Genomic DNA, 19,118 nt, shown 5'->3' with positions numbered 1-19,118 from the left:
CTGCCTTGGCAGTTTCCACAAAAGTTCTAGTGAATATAAAGATAAAGTTACTGAGATATTCGTAAAAGTGCAGTTTGATTTGATTTTAAGCTCTCTTTGAACCTTTGTCAGAGATGAGTGATCTAGCAATTGCTAGATCACTTCATTTATCCAATTTAAAAAGATGACTTTTTGTGAGGTTAAAACTATTTACAAAGCTAATCAATAATATCTGATTATGATATTGGTGAACTTTTAATTAAAAAATGCCTCTGATGATATTTAAATGGAAAATTCCAAATAAATAAATGCATATGTCCACATAAGTCAAGAACACAGACTGAATTTCAGGTGCTCAGCAGCCTGTTTAAAAAGGGAGGTGGTAATAAAGTTTGGCATAACCAGCCGGATTACAGCGTTCATCAAACTAATAGTATAAATTACCAAAAGACAAAGAAAGAAAAACTGTGAAAAAATTTCTCCTTTTGGAAGCAAAATTAGTTGGAGAACCGTACACACAGTTTACTAATATTTATTTTTTGTTGTTAGTGGAGGCACTCGTGAGAAATAATTATTTGAGTGATTTGAACTTGACTCCTAGGTCAAATCCAAGTAAAGACAGGAAATCTATGTGGAATTACCTTTCCATTGCCTTCTCTGCAACCTTTAGCTGCTCTGGAAAGGCTTGAATTTAAGTGTCTGACCTTATAAGATAAACATAAATCTTATCACGTAGCTAATGAAAAGTGTCTGTGAAAAGCCCTATAAAGGCTTATTTTTAAATAAATTGTTGGAATAAGAATATGACTAAGAAAGGCACAGAACAAGGACCACTGAGGAAGATAGTTTGACAGTTGACAGAAGGTAGGACAATATAAGTCTCTATTCTACCATCCTTTATCACTGAAGAAAAGAATATTCAAACATGAAAAGAGAACTGAAGCTTGTCATCGATGAGAAGCTGGCAAGAAAGCCTAAGCCTACTCAAGTTCAATGTTTTTGACTATTGAATATCAGCATAAGTCTGATTTCCAAAAATAAGCTCCTTGGAATGCTAATTTTGCATGACATTGTAAAGGTTCTGAGGCAAATTGTCTCAAAAATTCTGGGCTAAACAATTCTCTTCATGGTGGTCCTTCTGAGATCCTGAATATATATATAAGAAAGCTAGAGTTATGTCTAATGTTTCACAACTAATTTTACCACCTGGATCATTTCATAGGGCTAATGTGTTGGTAAAGAAGTTAAAAAATACATACATAATTATAGAACTACCACTGATAATACCTGAAGAACTCTGAAGATAGATGCCCGAGGACTTAAGAGACCCAAGATGGTTTCTATATTTCAAAAAGTCTAAAAAGGATGAATTATTGGATCTGTAGACATATAAACATGGCAAATCAATATGGAGCAAAACCTTGGGGTGTCAATATTCAGCAACATTTTAGAATTGATTATTAAATTGATTGTTTTAGTAAGATATTAAAAAATAGTAACCATTATGAGTCAATAGAATTTTCTGAGTCATTTGAAACTGACATTATTTTTTTTAGATTAAGGTTACCAGAATGGGAAATTAAGGGAAATTGGATTTCATTAAAGTTCTTGAAAAAATGTCTTAAGATTTTCTTATGGAAAGAATAAAGACACACCAATTATTAGCCAATGTACAATGGTAGAAAGATTTGTTCCTCATGAGATGGATAATAGATAGAGGTAATTTTCATTGAACAGAATAACAGGTGTTAGGGCAATTGTCGGCTTTGGAATTTTGTAAAATCCAAAACACAGCCTTGCAAGATAGTTGTTTTTAGAGCAGCGCTGGTTTTCATCTTGGGTCTGACCAAGGAAGACACAGTGAGAGGATTAGTAGTGAGCCAGGGTGGGTAACACCCATACAGAGGAAGCTGTTCCTCCAGAGGAGAGAATGCTCTGCTCAAGGACGGTAATGACACTATGCCTTCCCTGTAGCTCATCTCAGAACTATCCTGAATGAGAGACTGGTAAAGAAGAAGAGAGTGGAGAAGTTAGTGTAAATGGCGGAAGATACATAAAGATACATGTTCCTTTTTCTGTCTTAAAAATGTCCTGCCATTTAAAAATTAAATTGTAGTTCAGGTTAAGCAAAAAACCCAATTTCTGGTAAATATTTCTGATTTTTCCTGGAAATTAACATATAATTTTTTACATAGCAACAGAGTACCTTGAGCAAGGCACCGATGTCTCCCAAGAGAGGAAGTGCAATCTGTGGTTAAGGAGAGAAAACCGAATACATGTATTTATACATATATGTGGACACAATATAATACAAACATATAATACATAGTAGATATTTTTCCTCAAAATGCCATGCCAATTGAGATTTGGGGCAAGGAACTTCTAGAGTCTAACTGTTAGAATCATTGGCTTCACATTATGTTTCATATAAGAAACTGACATACAGCATGGACAGAATTCAGAACTACTTTTAAGAAATATTCACTATTCCTCTACCATGAACATGCAAATACACACACATCATAGTTTTGATTCTGCATCTCTGTTTTATATTTTCATGACACGTCAACCTTTACGACATCTCTAGTATGTTGTTGGTTTTAAATAATACGTAAAGATAGATCATTCATTAAAAGGAAATCACTCCTCTGGCAAGCACATTATCAGGCTGTTGAGAAATATGGAAAGTATTGGATGAGTTTGCCTTAAAGGTATTTCTCATGGAAGTTCAAAAGTTGGCTTAAATGACAGGCAAGACAGACACTTGAGGGAACTTGGGTCACATTTAGCCACATGCTGTAAACTGTCTTTTCAGGGAGACACTCTGAAAATCCAAATAACATTTTACAAGATTTCCAGAGAAGGCACCCATGATTTACTCAGTGGTGGAGTTAAAGTAAGGCCAAAATATGCCTCTGCACGTAGCTAACAAAGGCACATAAGGCCCAAACAGTGTGGGAGGTAGAAAGGATTTGTGAGGCTTAGAATTGAGAGGCCAGATTTGGATTTTATTATACAAAACTCTTAATACAATATCATGTACCATATGGCCTCTCAAATTATAACTGCAGAGTCTGAGGCTATTTAAAGGGATTTCACTGTCACTCAAATCAAGGTTTAACCTAAAATAAAATGTTGGAACACACGCTTAGTTGCCTAAACCCATTTTTTAAGAGCCTACTCAAGCCAGTTTTCAAAATTTAATCAACTCAGCATTTTAAAGCCACAGAATCAATGGATATGCACCAATTGTAGGTAAGTTACCTGCAAACTTTCATTTAGAGAAATGAAATTCATTTAGTCACTAGCATCAGAAAGAATAAAAATTGTGGCTATATATTTTATCTCAATTTTCCATGGGATTGAGACATTATATGCCAAGGCTCAGCCCGGGGCAAAATTGTACAGCTGAATTATACCCTCAGGAGATCAGTATTCATCACATACAAAAATTGCTGACCCAGCTTGAATTTTTTTTCTCTACAAAATAATGGGGATAAACAAAATCACCAAGCAGTCACTGAGCATTCTAATTAGTCTGAACAGCAAAACGTGCTTGGGAGGCTGTTTGGCTTCTGGGTGCATTACAGATTCATAAATCAGGCAAAGTCTGTCTACATACCGGGTCACCTGGGGGGCCTGGCAGGCCTGGCTTTCCATCTCTCCCTGGAGCTCCCTGAAAACAGAGGCATCATGTTCAAGTCTTTGCCTGTTGGTACAGGTGTAGATTAAAATTGGAGGGCAGTGGTGGTGGTAGGACAGGAGTAGGAAGGTGTTCCTTACATTAATCCCTGGGGACCCTGGAGTTCCTGGCAACCCAGGAAGACCTCGAGGACCCTGGAAAAGAGGGAAACTAAAAATAGTTACTTACAAGGACAGTTTTTCAGTAATTTCCTCCAAATAAGCAAGCTGGATTTACTGTGCTAAATAACTTAAGTAGCTTACCTGAATACCTGGCTCTCCAGCTGGTCCTTGGGAGCCCTGAGTAAAATGAGATTCAGTGATCAGAATTCTACTAAATCAGACTAAATATTGTAATTTACTTAGTGGAACAGCAGGGTTTGCCATGGCACATGCTCTGAAAACTGCAAAGTCAGCTAAGACTTTCAGGTCGTCAGTACATACTTAACCAGATAACCTATTGCTAGAAACATCAACATGGCTTTGCTCAGATAGCTGGGACATCTCTCCTGTTACCATCATCTATCTGTTGCTGCATTTTTACGAAGGTACAAACAATGCATCCAATACCTATTGCTAGAAACATCAACATGGCTTTGCTCAGATAGCTGGGACATCTCCTGTTACCATCATCTATCTGTTGCTGCATTTTTACGAAGGTACAAACAATGCATCCAAGTTTTAGCTGTTCAGACACTACCCGCAGGGGTAACTGGCTTGGGGCTTCCTTTCCTTTTTGCTTTCTACTTTGAGTAGTTTCTCTCTTTGAAGAAATCATCAGAACCAATGTTCAGTGACAAGAGTAGGAAGGAAACATCAATCAGTTATTGTTTCCTAGTTTTAGAAAATTAGAATTTTGGGTAAGTAAAGTGAAGCTGGAAGATTATCAGATAACTTAACGATGTTAAGTTCTGTCCCTATTATGTAACCATGGGTCACAGAGGAATTTACAACCTAACTAAAGAGCTGGTTTCTTAGCAGTTGACTTCAGTAACTGCTCACTGACTTTCTTTCTTATTTTTTAAAATAAGTATTCATATTACTGTCATTTCCAAAGCCACTTTTTGCTCTCTCTATATATATTCTGTGTGCCTAAGTGATTTTTTTCTTTAACTTCCAACAGCTCCCTAATTATTTCCTGATATAATTTTGCAGTTTGTTTGATCTCCTATCTCCCCTTTTTTATATTCTTGCCCTGGGAAGTCAAACAGCAGTCACACACAATATAACCATGCAGTATTTATGCTTTCTTTTAACTTTCATGATAACCTCAATACAAGGCTGTGATATTGTGATATAATAAGAAATATGTATTTGGTCTCTGCCCCTGGTTCTTGGCACAGAGCTCCTCAAACCCTTCTAAATTCCTTAACAATAGGGTGCTAGGAAAAACTTTTGTACTAATATTTGGTGTTTGAGCCCATTCCTGATATAAAACTCCTGTTCCCTTGGAATTTCCTGGAATCTTTTGTTCTAATGAGGTGACTCTTGGTGGGCTCCTGGATGAGGGTTGGTCTCCAGAAAGACCAAGCCATAATAGGAAACCTGGAACTTTAAACCCCCCACCCTTCATCCTTCTTGAAGGGGAGAGAAGCTGAAGATTGAGTTAATAATCAATCCTGTGTACATTATGAGGTCTTCATAAAAATCCCGAAAGTACAGGGTTCAGAGATATTTCAGGTTGCTGAACACATGTGTCCCAGGAGAGTAGTGCCCCCCAACTCTACAGGGACAGACCATCCTGTACTCTGGACCCTTCCGGACCTTGTCTTATGTATCTCTTCATCTGGCTATTCAACTGTATCCCTTATTATATCCTTTATCAATATAATAAATCAGTAAACATAAGAAAGTGTTTCCCTGAGTTCTGTGAGCCACTCTAGCAAATTAATAGAACCCAAGGAGAGGGTCATGGGAACCTCCAATTCACAGCTGGTCGGTGAGAAGTTTTGAAAACCCATATCTGTAACTGGCATCTGAAATAGGTCTCAGTCTTGTAGGACTGAGCCCTTAGCCAGTGGGCTCTGACTCTAACTCCAGGTAGATAGTGTTAGAATTGAATTGAATTATGGGATACCCCATTGGTGTGCGGGAACAACCCACACATCAGGTATCCGAAGTGAAGTACTGTGTGGACTGTTAGGAGTATAGTAGGAGAAAACAGTTTGTTTTTCCATTACACCAAAGGCCAATTCCCTAAATTAATGTCATTAGAAGAACTATTTATTTCCCCTTATTTTGTTCCCAAATCTTTTATGTTTTTTCATTTTAAATGAAAAGTTTCATCTCTTAATATTAGTCAACAAGCATGTATACAGTGGTCATTATTATCAGGCACTGCTCTAGGCTCTGTCCTTCTAGTAAAAATACATTAAAAAAAACCCTGTCCATTATTTGTTTCCACCATTCAAAACATCTATTCTCTATTCTTGAAGACATTTCTTATAGCTTTTTGGTATCACTTCATTTATACTATACATACTCTATCCACTGTAAATTTTAACTTAATTTATTTTACTTAATAACAAGGACCAATATATAGTAACCTAATATTAGGTAGTCTTATCTTACAAACATGCATTTGTGCTTTTTAGTATATAGTATAAAAGTATAAAGGGTTAGATAATTGCTTCTAATCCAAAGTCAGTGTATGTGTGACTAGCATCTGTAAGTCAATAAACTGAGTAATCTTTCTGTGCTTAGTGCTATACCTCTAAACTCATCAGTCTTCCCTGGATCAGGTTTATTTGTATTTCCTCCTCCAATCTTTCTATTATTATCTCCTTATTAAAATCTGTCACTGGATTTTGTTTCACAATATTGGAATCAACGTTTCAAGGGTCATACTGAATTCCACTTACTGTTTGGCCAGGAATTCCTACTCCCGGTGGGCCTATGTCACCTGGGGAACCATGGACACCAGGCAATCCTCTCTCACCCTATGAAATGAGATGCTTCTGTTAGTGCAAGGCTTAAGAGACAAATTTTTCTGCTACATCTTATTAATTATTAATTGTTTAAATGCTATGATGTTTTTGTACCTTTGGCCCTCGGGGACCGGGCACTCCAGGATTTCCATCTAATCCCTAAAAGAAAAAAAAAAAAGAGATGAATATGTTTCTTTTTCTAGAAAGGTAAAAAATGTCTTAGAAGCCATAACTCAAAAACATGTTTCATTGCTTTTAATCTTATTTGAATAAACCTTTTTCTGTAAAAGAATAATAGGAAACCCAAACTTTAATAGGTTACAGATTTCCCATAGTTACTTTAAAATATGAGGTTTTTATCTATAAAATGAGGCATCTGATGTATTATTATTAATTAAAGTAAAAAAGTTCAAAGGGGATGAGAAAAAAAGGCATATGAAACAGGAACATTGGTTATTTAGTTTTTCCAGTGATCCAATTTTCTATGTCCAAAGAACAGTTTGGGTCACAAAGACATTTCTTCGAAAATAGCCTATGGCAACATCTACAGAACCCCTGGAAGGGAAATTTCAGGCAGTTTTAAGATAGTGCTCTAGGAAGGTTTATGGTTGAAAACTAGTGTACCTTCCTGGGATCCATAGATCCCTAAGGAATCAATGCATAGGATTCAGGTGGCCTATGAATCTTCTGAAATCCTATACAAAATGTTGTACGCATCTGTATTTTCTTCAGAAGAGAGCTCCTTGATTGCACCACACTTTCAAAGAGTTTATATCTCTGATCTAAAGAGTAAGATGAATATATACATATATTTTTAGGCAGACCTAAACTTATTCCTATACTTGTGATCTGAAACTGGGAACCCATAAGTAGTAACTAATGAACTTTCAAGGGAAATACTAGCAATAGTGAAAGGGCTGGTACTTACTGGTTCCCCTGGAAGGCTTTTCCCTGGAGGACCAGCCTCACCTTTTGGACCTGGAAGTCCAGGAGGGCCTATAATCCCACCTGGATCTCCCTGAGGGAAACAAGATAAGATTCTTTGTTGCTCAGGTTTATGGTGGAAAGTCAGGAAGCAATAGCTTCCAATGTTTTAACTTTGCATCATACTCAGTCAGACTTCATTCTTTCATTCATTCATTCACTCACTCATTCCCTCATAATATTTACCGAATCCCTAAGTCATGCCAGGCACTGTTCTAGTTATATTAAAGGCATTTAGATTTTGTAGTGAGTTACATTACAATAAGTTTAGCAGTATCATGAAACATATGCATGTGTACAAATATATGCACAAAAAGGGCATATGTATGCATAAAGTTCTTTAGATATGTTTTTTCCTTAAGTTATTCCCCAATAATGATTCAACATTAATATACTATTTCCATATAGACATCAAGAAACAGGTCCTGAAGGATTAAGAGATTTCTTAGGTCTATACCAGAGTCTGTAGCTGGGCCTGAAACAAACTTTCTGAGTCCTGACATTTTCATCTCTAAGTCAGTTCATTTTGTCACATGACATGTCTATGACAGAACCAGGACTGCCATAATACACAACTCCAGGGGGCGCTGTTCACACCATAGTTTATGTGAATGTCTATTCCCTGCAAAATTTCAGAAATCTGTGCTGTTCTTGCACTTCTCCAATGACCTTATGATCCTGTCTCTTCCTCCTACCTAACTACTTAATATAAAAAATGAATAAAATGTAAACTATACCTTTTCTCCTTTAATGCCTTGTTTTCCTGGGATACCATGTTCTCCTGGCAATCCCTACAAATTTAGAATTAAAAGGAAAGAACAATTAGAATATCTATTGTTATAATAACATTTCTATATGTGAATCTTTGTCAAGATAACAGAATTTTAACATATAATCCATAAAAGGATGTGTTGACTTTGGCCTGTTAGATAGGAAAAAACATTAGTGAAAATATGTGGCTTGTTTCAAGTGAAGTCAACTGGATGTGAGGGGAAAGAAACTGAATAAAGGAGAATTAAACCAAAGGTCTCACCCATATTGTTGCCATGAAGGGGTGGAAGGATGGTGGTTGGTGGCATCACGTTATGATTTGGAGGGACAATAGGACAACTACAAAAATGTGTTCTTACCATGTCTGGGCCACAGTGGCTCCCTCCCTGTTGATTTTATTCTCTTTTTAGCCCCAGACACTATTACTTAATCTCACTTCTTGAGCATTTTATGATTCTATCTCTGCCACCAGTATTTTTTTTTTTTTCTTTTCATAAGATCCCTCCACTAGGTACACCTGTAGCAGTCCATTAATTGGCTTGGGAAGCAATAAAAAGTTTTGCTCTGTGAACTGGATGTTCAAAGTACCAAGAAGAATATGCATGCTGACCAACAGATCCTTGGAGGCTCAGGTAATGAGCTCAGAGAATAGAGTAAGAAGTCAGAGGCTGTTCCCAAGACGAAGGCAAAAGAACAGATTCGAATAGTTGCCTAATGGGAACTCTAATTGTGGCCAGATAGTGATCAGTCTCCAAGAAGTCATAGCTGAGGGTTTTTCTCAGTTTGCTCAAGTGTGGACTGATGGTGAACTCTCAGCTCCTACGTTGTCAGAAGGCAAGGTTGTCCAAGGGACAGAAAGTTGACCTGGGGGAATGGATGAAAAAGTGCATTTAGAGGGTGTGAGGGTGTGAGTGTGTGTGTGTGTGTGTGTGTGTGTGTGTGTGTGAGAGAGAGAGAGAGAGAGAGAGAGAGAGAGAGAGAGAGGAGGAAGAGAGGAGAGAGAGAAAAAGAGGGGGACAGAAAGAGAGAGAGAGAGAATTGTTAGTCGACAAAATCTGGGTTATAATGAAGCCTGTGGGTCTTCCTCCAACTGTATTACAGAAATACTTTCAGCTAAAAACTCACTTTTTTTTTGGAGGGCTCTTGCTAAAAAACAATAACAGAAGCTTTGGAAATGTCATTCTTAGATGGAGATTTAAATCAAAAGCTGTGCATATGGGAAATGCTTGATTTCTCTCTTGGATTTTCTTATTTCTTTTGATGTTTTCAATTTCCTCTACTGCTGGTATACCACTTACAAGCATGCCCAAAATGATAATTTAGTTAACTTGAGTTCCGAAGGCCAATTTATTAGGCTAATGATACTCAAAAGGACCTCACATGAATATAGAAAGGGACTAGTTTTCCCAATAGCACCTAACATTGGGTATGATCAGTTTTAGTGGTAAGGATGACCCATGACTTTGGAAAATGTAGTATAACTGAGCCATGAACAGATGCTGGCATTCATTAAAACATGTTTTAGTCTCAATGTCATTTCAAAATGTTGAAGACCCTATACATACAACATCTCCTGGTGGTCCTCTGGGCCCCATGGAGCCTGCAGGTCCTTGCTGACCCTAAAATAGAAGGTGATATTGTGCTTTAACTTGGCTATAAAAAAAGACAAATTGCACCTGAACATTTGTGAAACATGGTGTGACCTTTACTTGTAAAAAGATGGACTTTCCATCAATTCCACCTTCTCTGTATAATACTGAAATGTGCTTTGGGTTTACCAAGATAGTTTGCAAATATTTTCATTTAATGGGTCTATCTCACCAGCACGTGATAACTGGATAACTTGTCTTACACACTGACCAGGAGCACAGCACATTAATCTCTCCTGCACCTCCCAAAAGCTGCTCTTTCTTGGGACATACCTGTGGAATCCCNGTTGACTTTGGCCTGTTAGATAGGAAAAAACATTAGTGAAAATATGTGGCTTGTTTCAAGTCAACTGGATGTGAGGGGAAAGAAACTGAATAAAGGAGAATTAAACCAAAGGTCTCACCCATATTGTTGCCATGAAGGGGTGGAAGGATGGTGGTTGGTGGCATCACGTTATGATTTGGAGGGACAATAGGACAACTACAAAAATGTGTTCTTACCATGTCTGGGCCACAGTGGCTCCCTCCCTGTTGATTTTATTCTCTTTTTAGCCCCAGACACTATTACTTAATCTCACTTCTTGAGCATTTTATGATTCTATCTCTGCCACCAGTATTTTTTTTTTTTTCTTTTCATAAGATCCCTCCACTAGGTACACCTGTAGCAGTCCATTAATTGGCTTGGGAAGCAATAAAAAGTTTTGCTCTGTGAACTGGATGTTCAAAGTACCAAGAAGAATATGCATGCTGACCAACAGATCCTTGGAGGCTCAGGTAATGAGCTCAGAGAATAGAGTAAGAAGTCAGAGGCTGTTCCCAAGACGAAGGCAAAAGAACAGATTCGAATAGTTGCCTAATGGGAACTCTAATTGTGGCCAGATAGTGATCAGTCTCCAAGAAGTCATAGCTGAGGGTTTTTCTCAGTTTGCTCAAGTGTGGACTGATGGTGAACTCTCAGCTCCTACGTTGTCAGAAGGCAAGGTTGTCCAAGGGACAGAAAGTTGACCTGGGGGAATGGATGAAAAAGTGCATTTAGAGGGTGTGAGGGTGTGAGGGTGTGTGTGTGTGTGTGTGTGTGTGTGTGTGTGTGAGAGAGAGAGAGAGAGAGAGAGAGAGAGAGAGAGAGAGGAGGAAGAGAGGAGAGAGAGAAAAAGAGGGGGACAGAAAGAGAGAGAGAGAGAATTGTTAGTCGACAAAATCTGGGTTATAATGAAGCCTGTGGGTCTTCCTCCAACTGTATTACAGAAATACTTTCAGCTAAAAACTCACTTTTTTTTTGGAGGGCTCTTGCTAAAAAACAATAACAGAAGCTTTGGAAATGTCATTCTTAGATGGAGATTTAAATCAAAAGCTGTGCATATGGGAAATGCTTGATTTCTCTCTTGGATTTTCTTATTTCTTTTGATGTTTTCAATTTCCTCTACTGCTGGTATACCACTTACAAGCATGCCCAAAATGATAATTTAGTTAACTTGAGTTCCGAAGGCCAATTTATTAGGCTAATGATACTCAAAAGGACCTCACATGAATATAGAAAGGGACTAGTTTTCCCAATAGCACCTAACATTGGGTATGATCAGTTTTAGTGGTAAGGATGACCCATGACTTTGGAAAATGTAGTATAACTGAGCCATGAACAGATGCTGGCATTCATTAAAACATGTTTTAGTCTCAATGTCATTTCAAAATGTTGAAGACCCTATACATACAACATCTCCTGGTGGTCCTCTGGGCCCCATGGAGCCTGCAGGTCCTTGCTGACCCTAAAATAGAAGGTGATATTGTGCTTTAACTTGGCTATAAAAAAAGACAAATTGCACCTGAACATTTGTGAAACATGGTGTGACCTTTACTTGTAAAAAGATGGACTTTCCATCAATTCCACCTTCTCTGTATAATACTGAAATGTGCTTTGGGTTTACCAAGATAGTTTGCAAATATTTTCATTTAATGGGTCTATTCTCACCAGCACGTGATAACTGGATAACTTGTCTTACACACTGACCAGGAGCACAGATACTGAAATGTGCTTTGGGTTTACCAAGATAGTTTGCAAATATTTTCATTTAATGGGTCTATCTCACCAGCACGTGATAACTGGATAACTTGTCTTACACACTGACCAGGAGCACAGAACATTAATCTCTCCTGCACCTCCCAAAAGCTGCTCTTTCTTGGGACATACCTGTGGAATCCCACATGGGAAACTCAAGCATCTCAGGGTTGCATAATTTTGACTAAGAAATGAATCCTGAATCCTGTTCCCTTATTGAATTCAGCTCAGGTTCACAGATTTAGCTCACATCATTTACTCTTAAAGCTTTTAAGGATGCTATTGTGAATATGTTCTGAAAAAAAGAGTTTTAAAATCCTATTGTGAACCAAAAGGTACAATTCTATCTGTATAATAACTGTAGCCAAGGTGGGTGGGGAGAATCACCATGGAAACACGATAAAGTCTCTGAGAACATTCGTGAAGAAAACGAGAGGCATATCAAAGTGCCTTGTTCTATACACATTGGTTATAATTTCCAAGTTATTACATAATTTATCTTAGTTATTTCTTCTATACCTTTAGTCCTGGGCTTCCTATTAAACCAGGGGGACCAGGATTTCCAGGTTCACCCTAAACATATGTGGTTGAGAAGGAAAGATAAACATTACTTCAGTTTTCACAATCTCATTAAGGTTGGATGTGCAATTGGAGAATGCTAGGAGATTACCTTTATTCCCTGTGATCCTATTATTCCAGGTTCTCCCTATAAATAAAATAATCACCATATGGGTAATGCTTAAATTCAAACGGAGATGAGCATATCTGATACTTTAACTGAATTTCCACTAATTAACATGCAATAAAGGGTGAAATTATGGAAGACATAATGAAATCAAAAAAAGTCCATTTCAAAACATGATTCAAAATACTTATTGCTAATAACTAAGCAATAATTTCTTATTTTGTTTCTTCTTTAAAATAGTTTTTTTCCCTCCAAAGTCACTCTTGTTTTCAAAGTCACTTCTGATATTATGTTCCATTATCAATCACTGCATTCTCTACTTGGCTGACATAATTATGATTTGCCACCAACTAATGTCATATCACGGAGAATTAACACTTCACATAAGGGGGTTGGGGAGAGTAGTATTTAAGGTGATATGTATTTGCGATTCTACTCTATTGGCTATAATGAGTTTGCTTTTCTTATTTTCCACTATTTATTAATCTGTTTGATAAATCCAATTTGTGTCATTAACAGAATTTTTGAAAAAATGGTATCTTTTATTTGGATTTTGTATTTTAGATATCCTAAGTGATAATAACAATCACTAATAGCAATGGGTTAAAGAAATATATACAACCCAAACCAAATGTTAAAGTGTCCTCACATGATAACCCTTGACAAGGTCTAAAATTTCTCATTTATCAAAATGAAAGAGTCAAAAATCACAGAGGAAAAAGTAAAATGCTTAGGGAGCTTATTTTATCAAATCTATTGAACTCCAAAGTAAACATACAAGAAATCAGAGAGAAAGAAATCAATGAAGTAGAAAACCCAGGATAATGAGAAAACATGTACTTACTCTATCTCCCTTTTCACCTTTTGTAAAATGTTCCCCCTTGGAAAATGGGCAGAAAACAGAATTAATTATAAATACTTTTAGAAATTAACTCTCCAAACCCGGGTGTGGATAAATCCTGCAGGCTCAACTCGGACCTCCATTGCAAACAAGCCTCTAAAATGATCCAGAATGTCACACAGTCTGCCTTTGCAGCTTGAAGGGAGCATGTGAAAATTCATTTAAAAACTCCTAAATGAACAAGAGCTAATTATTCTAATACTATTTAGAGAATCCCGAGTGGTTGACAAATTATGCTGACCAAGGCTGAAGCTTCCTGTGGCCCGATTCACATAGGAGATGACCACACACACATCCAGCTGGAGGCGGAATGGGTATGAGGGCAACAAAGGGTTAAATGCAAAGACATTCATTTGAATTCTTTCAGCTGGTTAACTGCGTGCTTAAACATATGAAATCATTGTTTTTGAAATACTTTTTAAATTTTAAGGGTTAAATGCAAAGACATTCATTTGAATTCTTTCAGCTGGTTAACTGCGTGCTTAAACACATGAAATCATTGTTTTTGAAATACTTTTAAAATTTTCACTTTTAATTTAATAAAAATCACTTGAAGGGGTTAATTACTGGTGAATGACAGTACAAGTGTGTGGAACTGATAATGGTTCTCATTGGGTTTAGGTATGAAGGTCCTGAAAGAGATAGAAGCTTTGCTAAGGGATTCCTCTTATTAACCAACACTCTCCCTGCTGTCACATGTGGGATCCGAACCCTCGGGTGGGAGCGCTGCCGCACTTCCCAAGCGGCGCACTTATCCAGTGTGCCACTGGGCCGGCCCTAAAATTTTCACTTTTAATTTAATAAAAATCACTTGAAGGGGTTAATTACTGGTGAATAACAGTACAAGTGTGTGGAACTGATAATGGTTCTCATTGGGTTTAGGTATGAAGGTCCTGAAAGAGATAGAAGCTTTGCTAAGGGATTCCTCTTATTAACCAACACTCTCCCTGCTGTCACTGTGTTACTATCACCACAACTCAGGCTCACTGCACATACACGCATGCATGTACACACGCACGCACACACACACAAGCTTTCTCTTACTACCTTCTATTCTTGAAGTTACATGGACATGATCTCATTTAATCTTCACAGCAATGCTGTGCAAAAGATATTATTTGTCCCATTTCAGGGATGAGAAAAGGGACTCAAGAAGGTTTAGTAACTCTTAGTTGTCATAGCTCCCTCTATTTCCCTAAAATAGCATTCATCCCACTTTAGTTTCTTTGTATATCTTGGCTATAAACTCTGCGAGTGTAGGGATGTAAATCATCTTGACTACTACAGCACCTCTGGTGTCTCATATCAACCTTTACATTGTTGGTGCCCAATCAAAGTTTATTAAATTTAAAGTCATGCAAATATATAATAATTATTGAATTCTTGCAATGTATCAAGTACTGTTCTAATCACTTTATATTTATTAATGTAGTTAATTCTCATTTGTTAATGGGGTAGGTACTATTAGTATATCCATTTATAGATGCAGAAACTGAGGCACAGAGAAATTAAATAATTTTCCAAAGTTCTCATAGCCAGTAAGAGCTGGTTCAGGATTTAAACCCAGGCAGCTTGATCTTAATCCCAGGCTTTGCTGTTCAGAGAGACTGATTTGATTTATAATTTGATTTACTTATTATTTGAACTGAATGAATTGTCAATAAGGTGGAAAACATAAATTAAAAGGAAAATTTCTTTTGTATCTGAAAGTCAAGAGAAGGTATGAGAACCATTATGGTAGATATTACTACTCTCAAAAGTTCTCTTAGGGACCGCTATTCTCTTGAATAAATCACTCACGGGAGATAAGCAGCTACTTCATGAGCCCCTGTGATTTCCACCTTGTGTCCTATGTGTTAAGACTATGGGGCTCACCTTCTTTCCCACATTTCCCAGCTCCCTTGCAGTCACATAGTTAGTTCTGGCAATGAAAGGTATCAGAAGTGACAAGTGCAGGCATTTTAGTGACCTTTTCATTCTTTATCCCCTGGTAAACTAATATCCCTTATCCACTCTGGCAAGGAAAGGGGTAAAAGTGATCTGAGATGTATTACATTTTTTTTTTTTTAGCAAAGACAAAACATTTGTTAAGCCTGATTCTTTCTAATTCTTGAAGGCTGCTTTTTTGTTTGTTTGTTTGTTTTGTTTGAGCAGCATTTGAAAAAAGACAACAGCAGTCATTTTTTTGTAATTAGAATTTCTGTAACTCTTTAGGTGGTCCTATCTGAATATAAATGATACAGCAGAGATTTTTCTTTCTTTTTTTTCCACCAAAAACAGCAGTCATTTTTTTGTAATTAGAATTTCTGTAACTCTTTAGGTGGTCCTATCTGAATACAAATGATACAGCAGAGATTTTTCTTTCTTTTTTTTTTCCACCAAGAGAACTAAGTTTGAAAGAAACTGGCCACAGTCATATTGACAACCAAGACAAGAAAATAACTTCAGAAAGTATCCTGAGGGCAGTTGTTTGAGCAGATAGATGAATGTTTCCAAATTTTTGGAATAAATTAGTACTGATACTGATTTTATTATTCATTTTAGCTATAGTGTTTAGTTATAACAGAGCAGCTTCATGATTTTAAACCCTGGGTTCTAGAATCAGCGCACCTAGCTGTGATTGATGGCTCCAATACTTATTAGCTGTGTGACTTTGAGCAAGTCCCTTAACTTATCTAGGCCTCACTTTCCTCATCTGAAGAATGGGGGTAATAATAGCCTACTTCAAGGAATGTTTTTATGGATTAAGTGAGTGAATACATGTAAAGCGAGTTAATACTTGTAATGTACGTGCCTAGCATAGCGTCTACTTGCTTAAAGATCTGATCTATTGTTATTTAACATGATAGAGTCAACCAAGGTACATGGAATTGGGCTAATTTGGAAAAGTATTTTAAATTATATTATTTGGATATTCTTCTTCTGCCCTCAAATATAAAATACTCACAGGTTCTCCTTTTTGTCCTTTAGGGCCAATGGACCCTGGAAATCCTGGTAGTCCAGTTTCACCCTTTCAAGAAAAAGCAGAAGAGAGATTTTGCACGAGGTTAGATGAGCTATGTTGTGACTGTCAGATACAGAGTGATTGCTTTGGCCCCTTCTAAACATAGAATTTATCTATTACATACGGTCAGAGACAATGCGAAGTTCTGAACGGAGTTAGGTTATTTGCATAGAAATGTGTTTGTTAGCACTTTGCAATGCCCTTAGGTCTCATAGAAATCTGTTTTTCATTATGATATTTATAAAATTAACGTGAAATGAAAGTTATATTTGAAGAAAAAAGGTCTAGAGGAGAAAAAAATTATAATAATTTTATTCTGGTGTACCAAAAAATATGAATTTTTGTGATCTTGAACACATCAGATTGTTTAACTGACATAACAATCCAGACTCATCTTATTTCAGACAGTTTTTTCTTTTTTTAGGTGGGGGGAGTCACTAGTCATATGAAGAAAAATGAGTCTCAGCTGTTTCCAGCACTTATATTGCTGCTTCGATGATTGGCTGTGGACAAAGAAGGCATTCTTGTCCATGTGGTGACCACGACAGCTTAGAAATGTCTAAGATATTCTGGTTGAAAATCTTGAAGAGGAATTTGTATGTGTCATATAAAGAGTATTTTCAGAAAATACAATTGAGAGATCATACATGTAGAAAGGAGTTGTATCACTAATCAGACTTCAGAGGAGTCATAGTATTGTGCTTTTTTTCTTTTTTTAGCATTTACCAAGATCCCTGCATAACCACATAATTCTGACATTATATGTAGCCACTAGAAGATATGTAATGCTGATTTTTAAAAAATTTTTCCCAACCTTAAGAGCATTTTTGCAAAATGATGTTCACTATTACATTTCTGGGCATATATCTTTCTTGTCTATCTTGTCTATTTTTTTTTGCTTCAAAAAATATAGAAAACATAAAGTAGAATAAACCAGACCTTCATGTATCAGGCACCCAAAATGAAAGAAATAAAATTTATAATCAAAGAAGTCCCCTATATTTCTATTCCCATCTCAGAGGGAGCCACACTCATGAATTTAGTATTTATCTTTTCAGTCATAGTTTTGTACTTTTGCTGCATATGTGGAATTATAAGCTATATATTATTTTGAATATTGAAAACAAATTCCATAAATAGCTTCATTTTGTATACACACTCTGTGACTTTTTTTTCCACTCAGCATTGTTTTAAATATCCATCTGTATAGATACCTGTGATCTAGTTTATTCATTGTGACCTCTGGATAATGTTCTAATGTGTTGATGTACCAGGGCTTACCCCAGCCCCACTGATGGGCACTTGGGTTGTCTCTAGCTTTTCTTTGTTATAAACAAGGCTGCAGTGAACGTCTCTAATCCTGTACCCTCGTGTGGATGTACCTGCTTATTTTGAAGCCTTGAACAACAGTCTACCCAAAAGAACTTTAAGTACAAATTTACTATAGTCCTAAAATCTTTGGGTTATTTCTACATTTCTATCCTAATCCACATCTTGATTTTGTACACTGGATAGACAAGATTATGTTTTTATTAATCAGTCTTCTAGATTTGTAGAATATATTTTGTAAATGTAACCTTGATTTTATTAAATTTTTAAAACCTCAGTACTATTTTTTTATATTACTGAGATTTTAGCCAATAATACCAAAGCCCTGTTTGGGAGAGCTAAGGATAAGAAGACAATTTGCAGACTTGTTAGTATGCATATTCTAGATCAGTGTTTTCCAGAGTCCTGTCACCTGAATACCAACTGCGTAAGTTTTGCTATGTCCGTATACCACCTATATACTCATAGCTTTTTCCTCTAAATTCAGTCACATTCTAAATTTAAATACTTACTATTCTTCCATGAAATTTAGAGTTTAGTGTGCTGAATTTTTTTTCCTAATGCAGAGTAAGATACATAAGCATTTTTCTTCTAGCACTTAAATGTTTATCCGTTGTCTTCCGCTTACCACACTGCAAGAGAAGCCATTTTTTCCCCTAGAGATAGTAAATTATATCCAAAGTAATAAGAAGGAAAAGTTTTTTCCTAATGCAGAGTAAGATACATAAGCATTTTTCTTCTAGCACTTAAATGTTTATCCATTGTTTTCCGCTTACCACACTGCAAGAGAAGCCATTTTTTCCCCTAGAGATAGTAAATTATATCCAAAGTAATAAGAAGGAAAAATTGATGAATACATTTAAGGAATCAATTATTGTTGGTTTGAAAGAGGAAATAATTGGACCTAGTATAAGCATTAGGGTGACCTTCACCCTTGTATAAGCAGAGTGACCTTCACGTTAGCCATCCAGTAGGTGCTAAAATCTCCAGTGCATAAGTGTGAAAGAAAAATATGCCCAGTAATTAGACTCACCTATTAAAAGTAGAAAGCAGGGAAGGGGTCTATAAAATACTTTAAAAAAATCACATCTGCCGGCCGGCCCGGTGGCGCACTGCTACAGTGCACCACTTGGGAGCGCGGTGGCGCTCCCGCCG

The 19,118-nt window shown here is 36.8% G+C and overlaps 1 protein-coding gene across 1 annotated transcript in view; it reads right to left on the bottom strand.

Annotated features, from left to right (window-relative positions):
• The window catches only part of COL19A1 (collagen, type XIX, alpha 1), an 80,262-nt gene that overhangs the window by 57,091 nt on the left and 4,053 nt on the right, over nucleotides 1–19,118 (bottom strand). The window contains exons 2-14 of the mRNA XM_008582985.1: nucleotides 16,578–16,640; nucleotides 13,574–13,609; nucleotides 12,715–12,750; nucleotides 12,564–12,617; nucleotides 11,701–11,754; nucleotides 8,309–8,362; nucleotides 7,516–7,605; nucleotides 6,702–6,746; nucleotides 6,522–6,599; nucleotides 3,925–3,960; nucleotides 3,763–3,816; nucleotides 3,602–3,655; nucleotides 2,186–2,227 (exon numbers count right to left, since the gene is read on the bottom strand). Of these exons, the coding sequence (XP_008581207.1) occupies nucleotides 2,186–2,227; nucleotides 3,602–3,655; nucleotides 3,763–3,816; nucleotides 3,925–3,960; nucleotides 6,522–6,599; nucleotides 6,702–6,746; nucleotides 7,516–7,605; nucleotides 8,309–8,362; nucleotides 11,701–11,730 (483 nt within the window). The 5' untranslated portion in view covers nucleotides 11,731–11,754; nucleotides 12,564–12,617; nucleotides 12,715–12,750; nucleotides 13,574–13,609; nucleotides 16,578–16,640. The remainder of the gene's footprint in view (nucleotides 1–2,185; nucleotides 2,228–3,601; nucleotides 3,656–3,762; nucleotides 3,817–3,924; nucleotides 3,961–6,521; nucleotides 6,600–6,701; nucleotides 6,747–7,515; nucleotides 7,606–8,308; nucleotides 8,363–11,700; nucleotides 11,755–12,563; nucleotides 12,618–12,714; nucleotides 12,751–13,573; nucleotides 13,610–16,577; nucleotides 16,641–19,118) is intronic.

The sequence above is a fragment of the Galeopterus variegatus genome, unplaced genomic scaffold, assembly GCF_000696425.1.
Source record: "Galeopterus variegatus unplaced genomic scaffold, G_variegatus-3.0.2 Scaffold2786, whole genome shotgun sequence".
Lineage (NCBI taxonomy): Eukaryota > Metazoa > Chordata > Mammalia > Dermoptera > Cynocephalidae > Galeopterus > Galeopterus variegatus.
The sequence above is the reverse complement of the archived record's forward strand: the minus strand, read 5'-3'. Positions and strand labels throughout refer to the sequence as shown.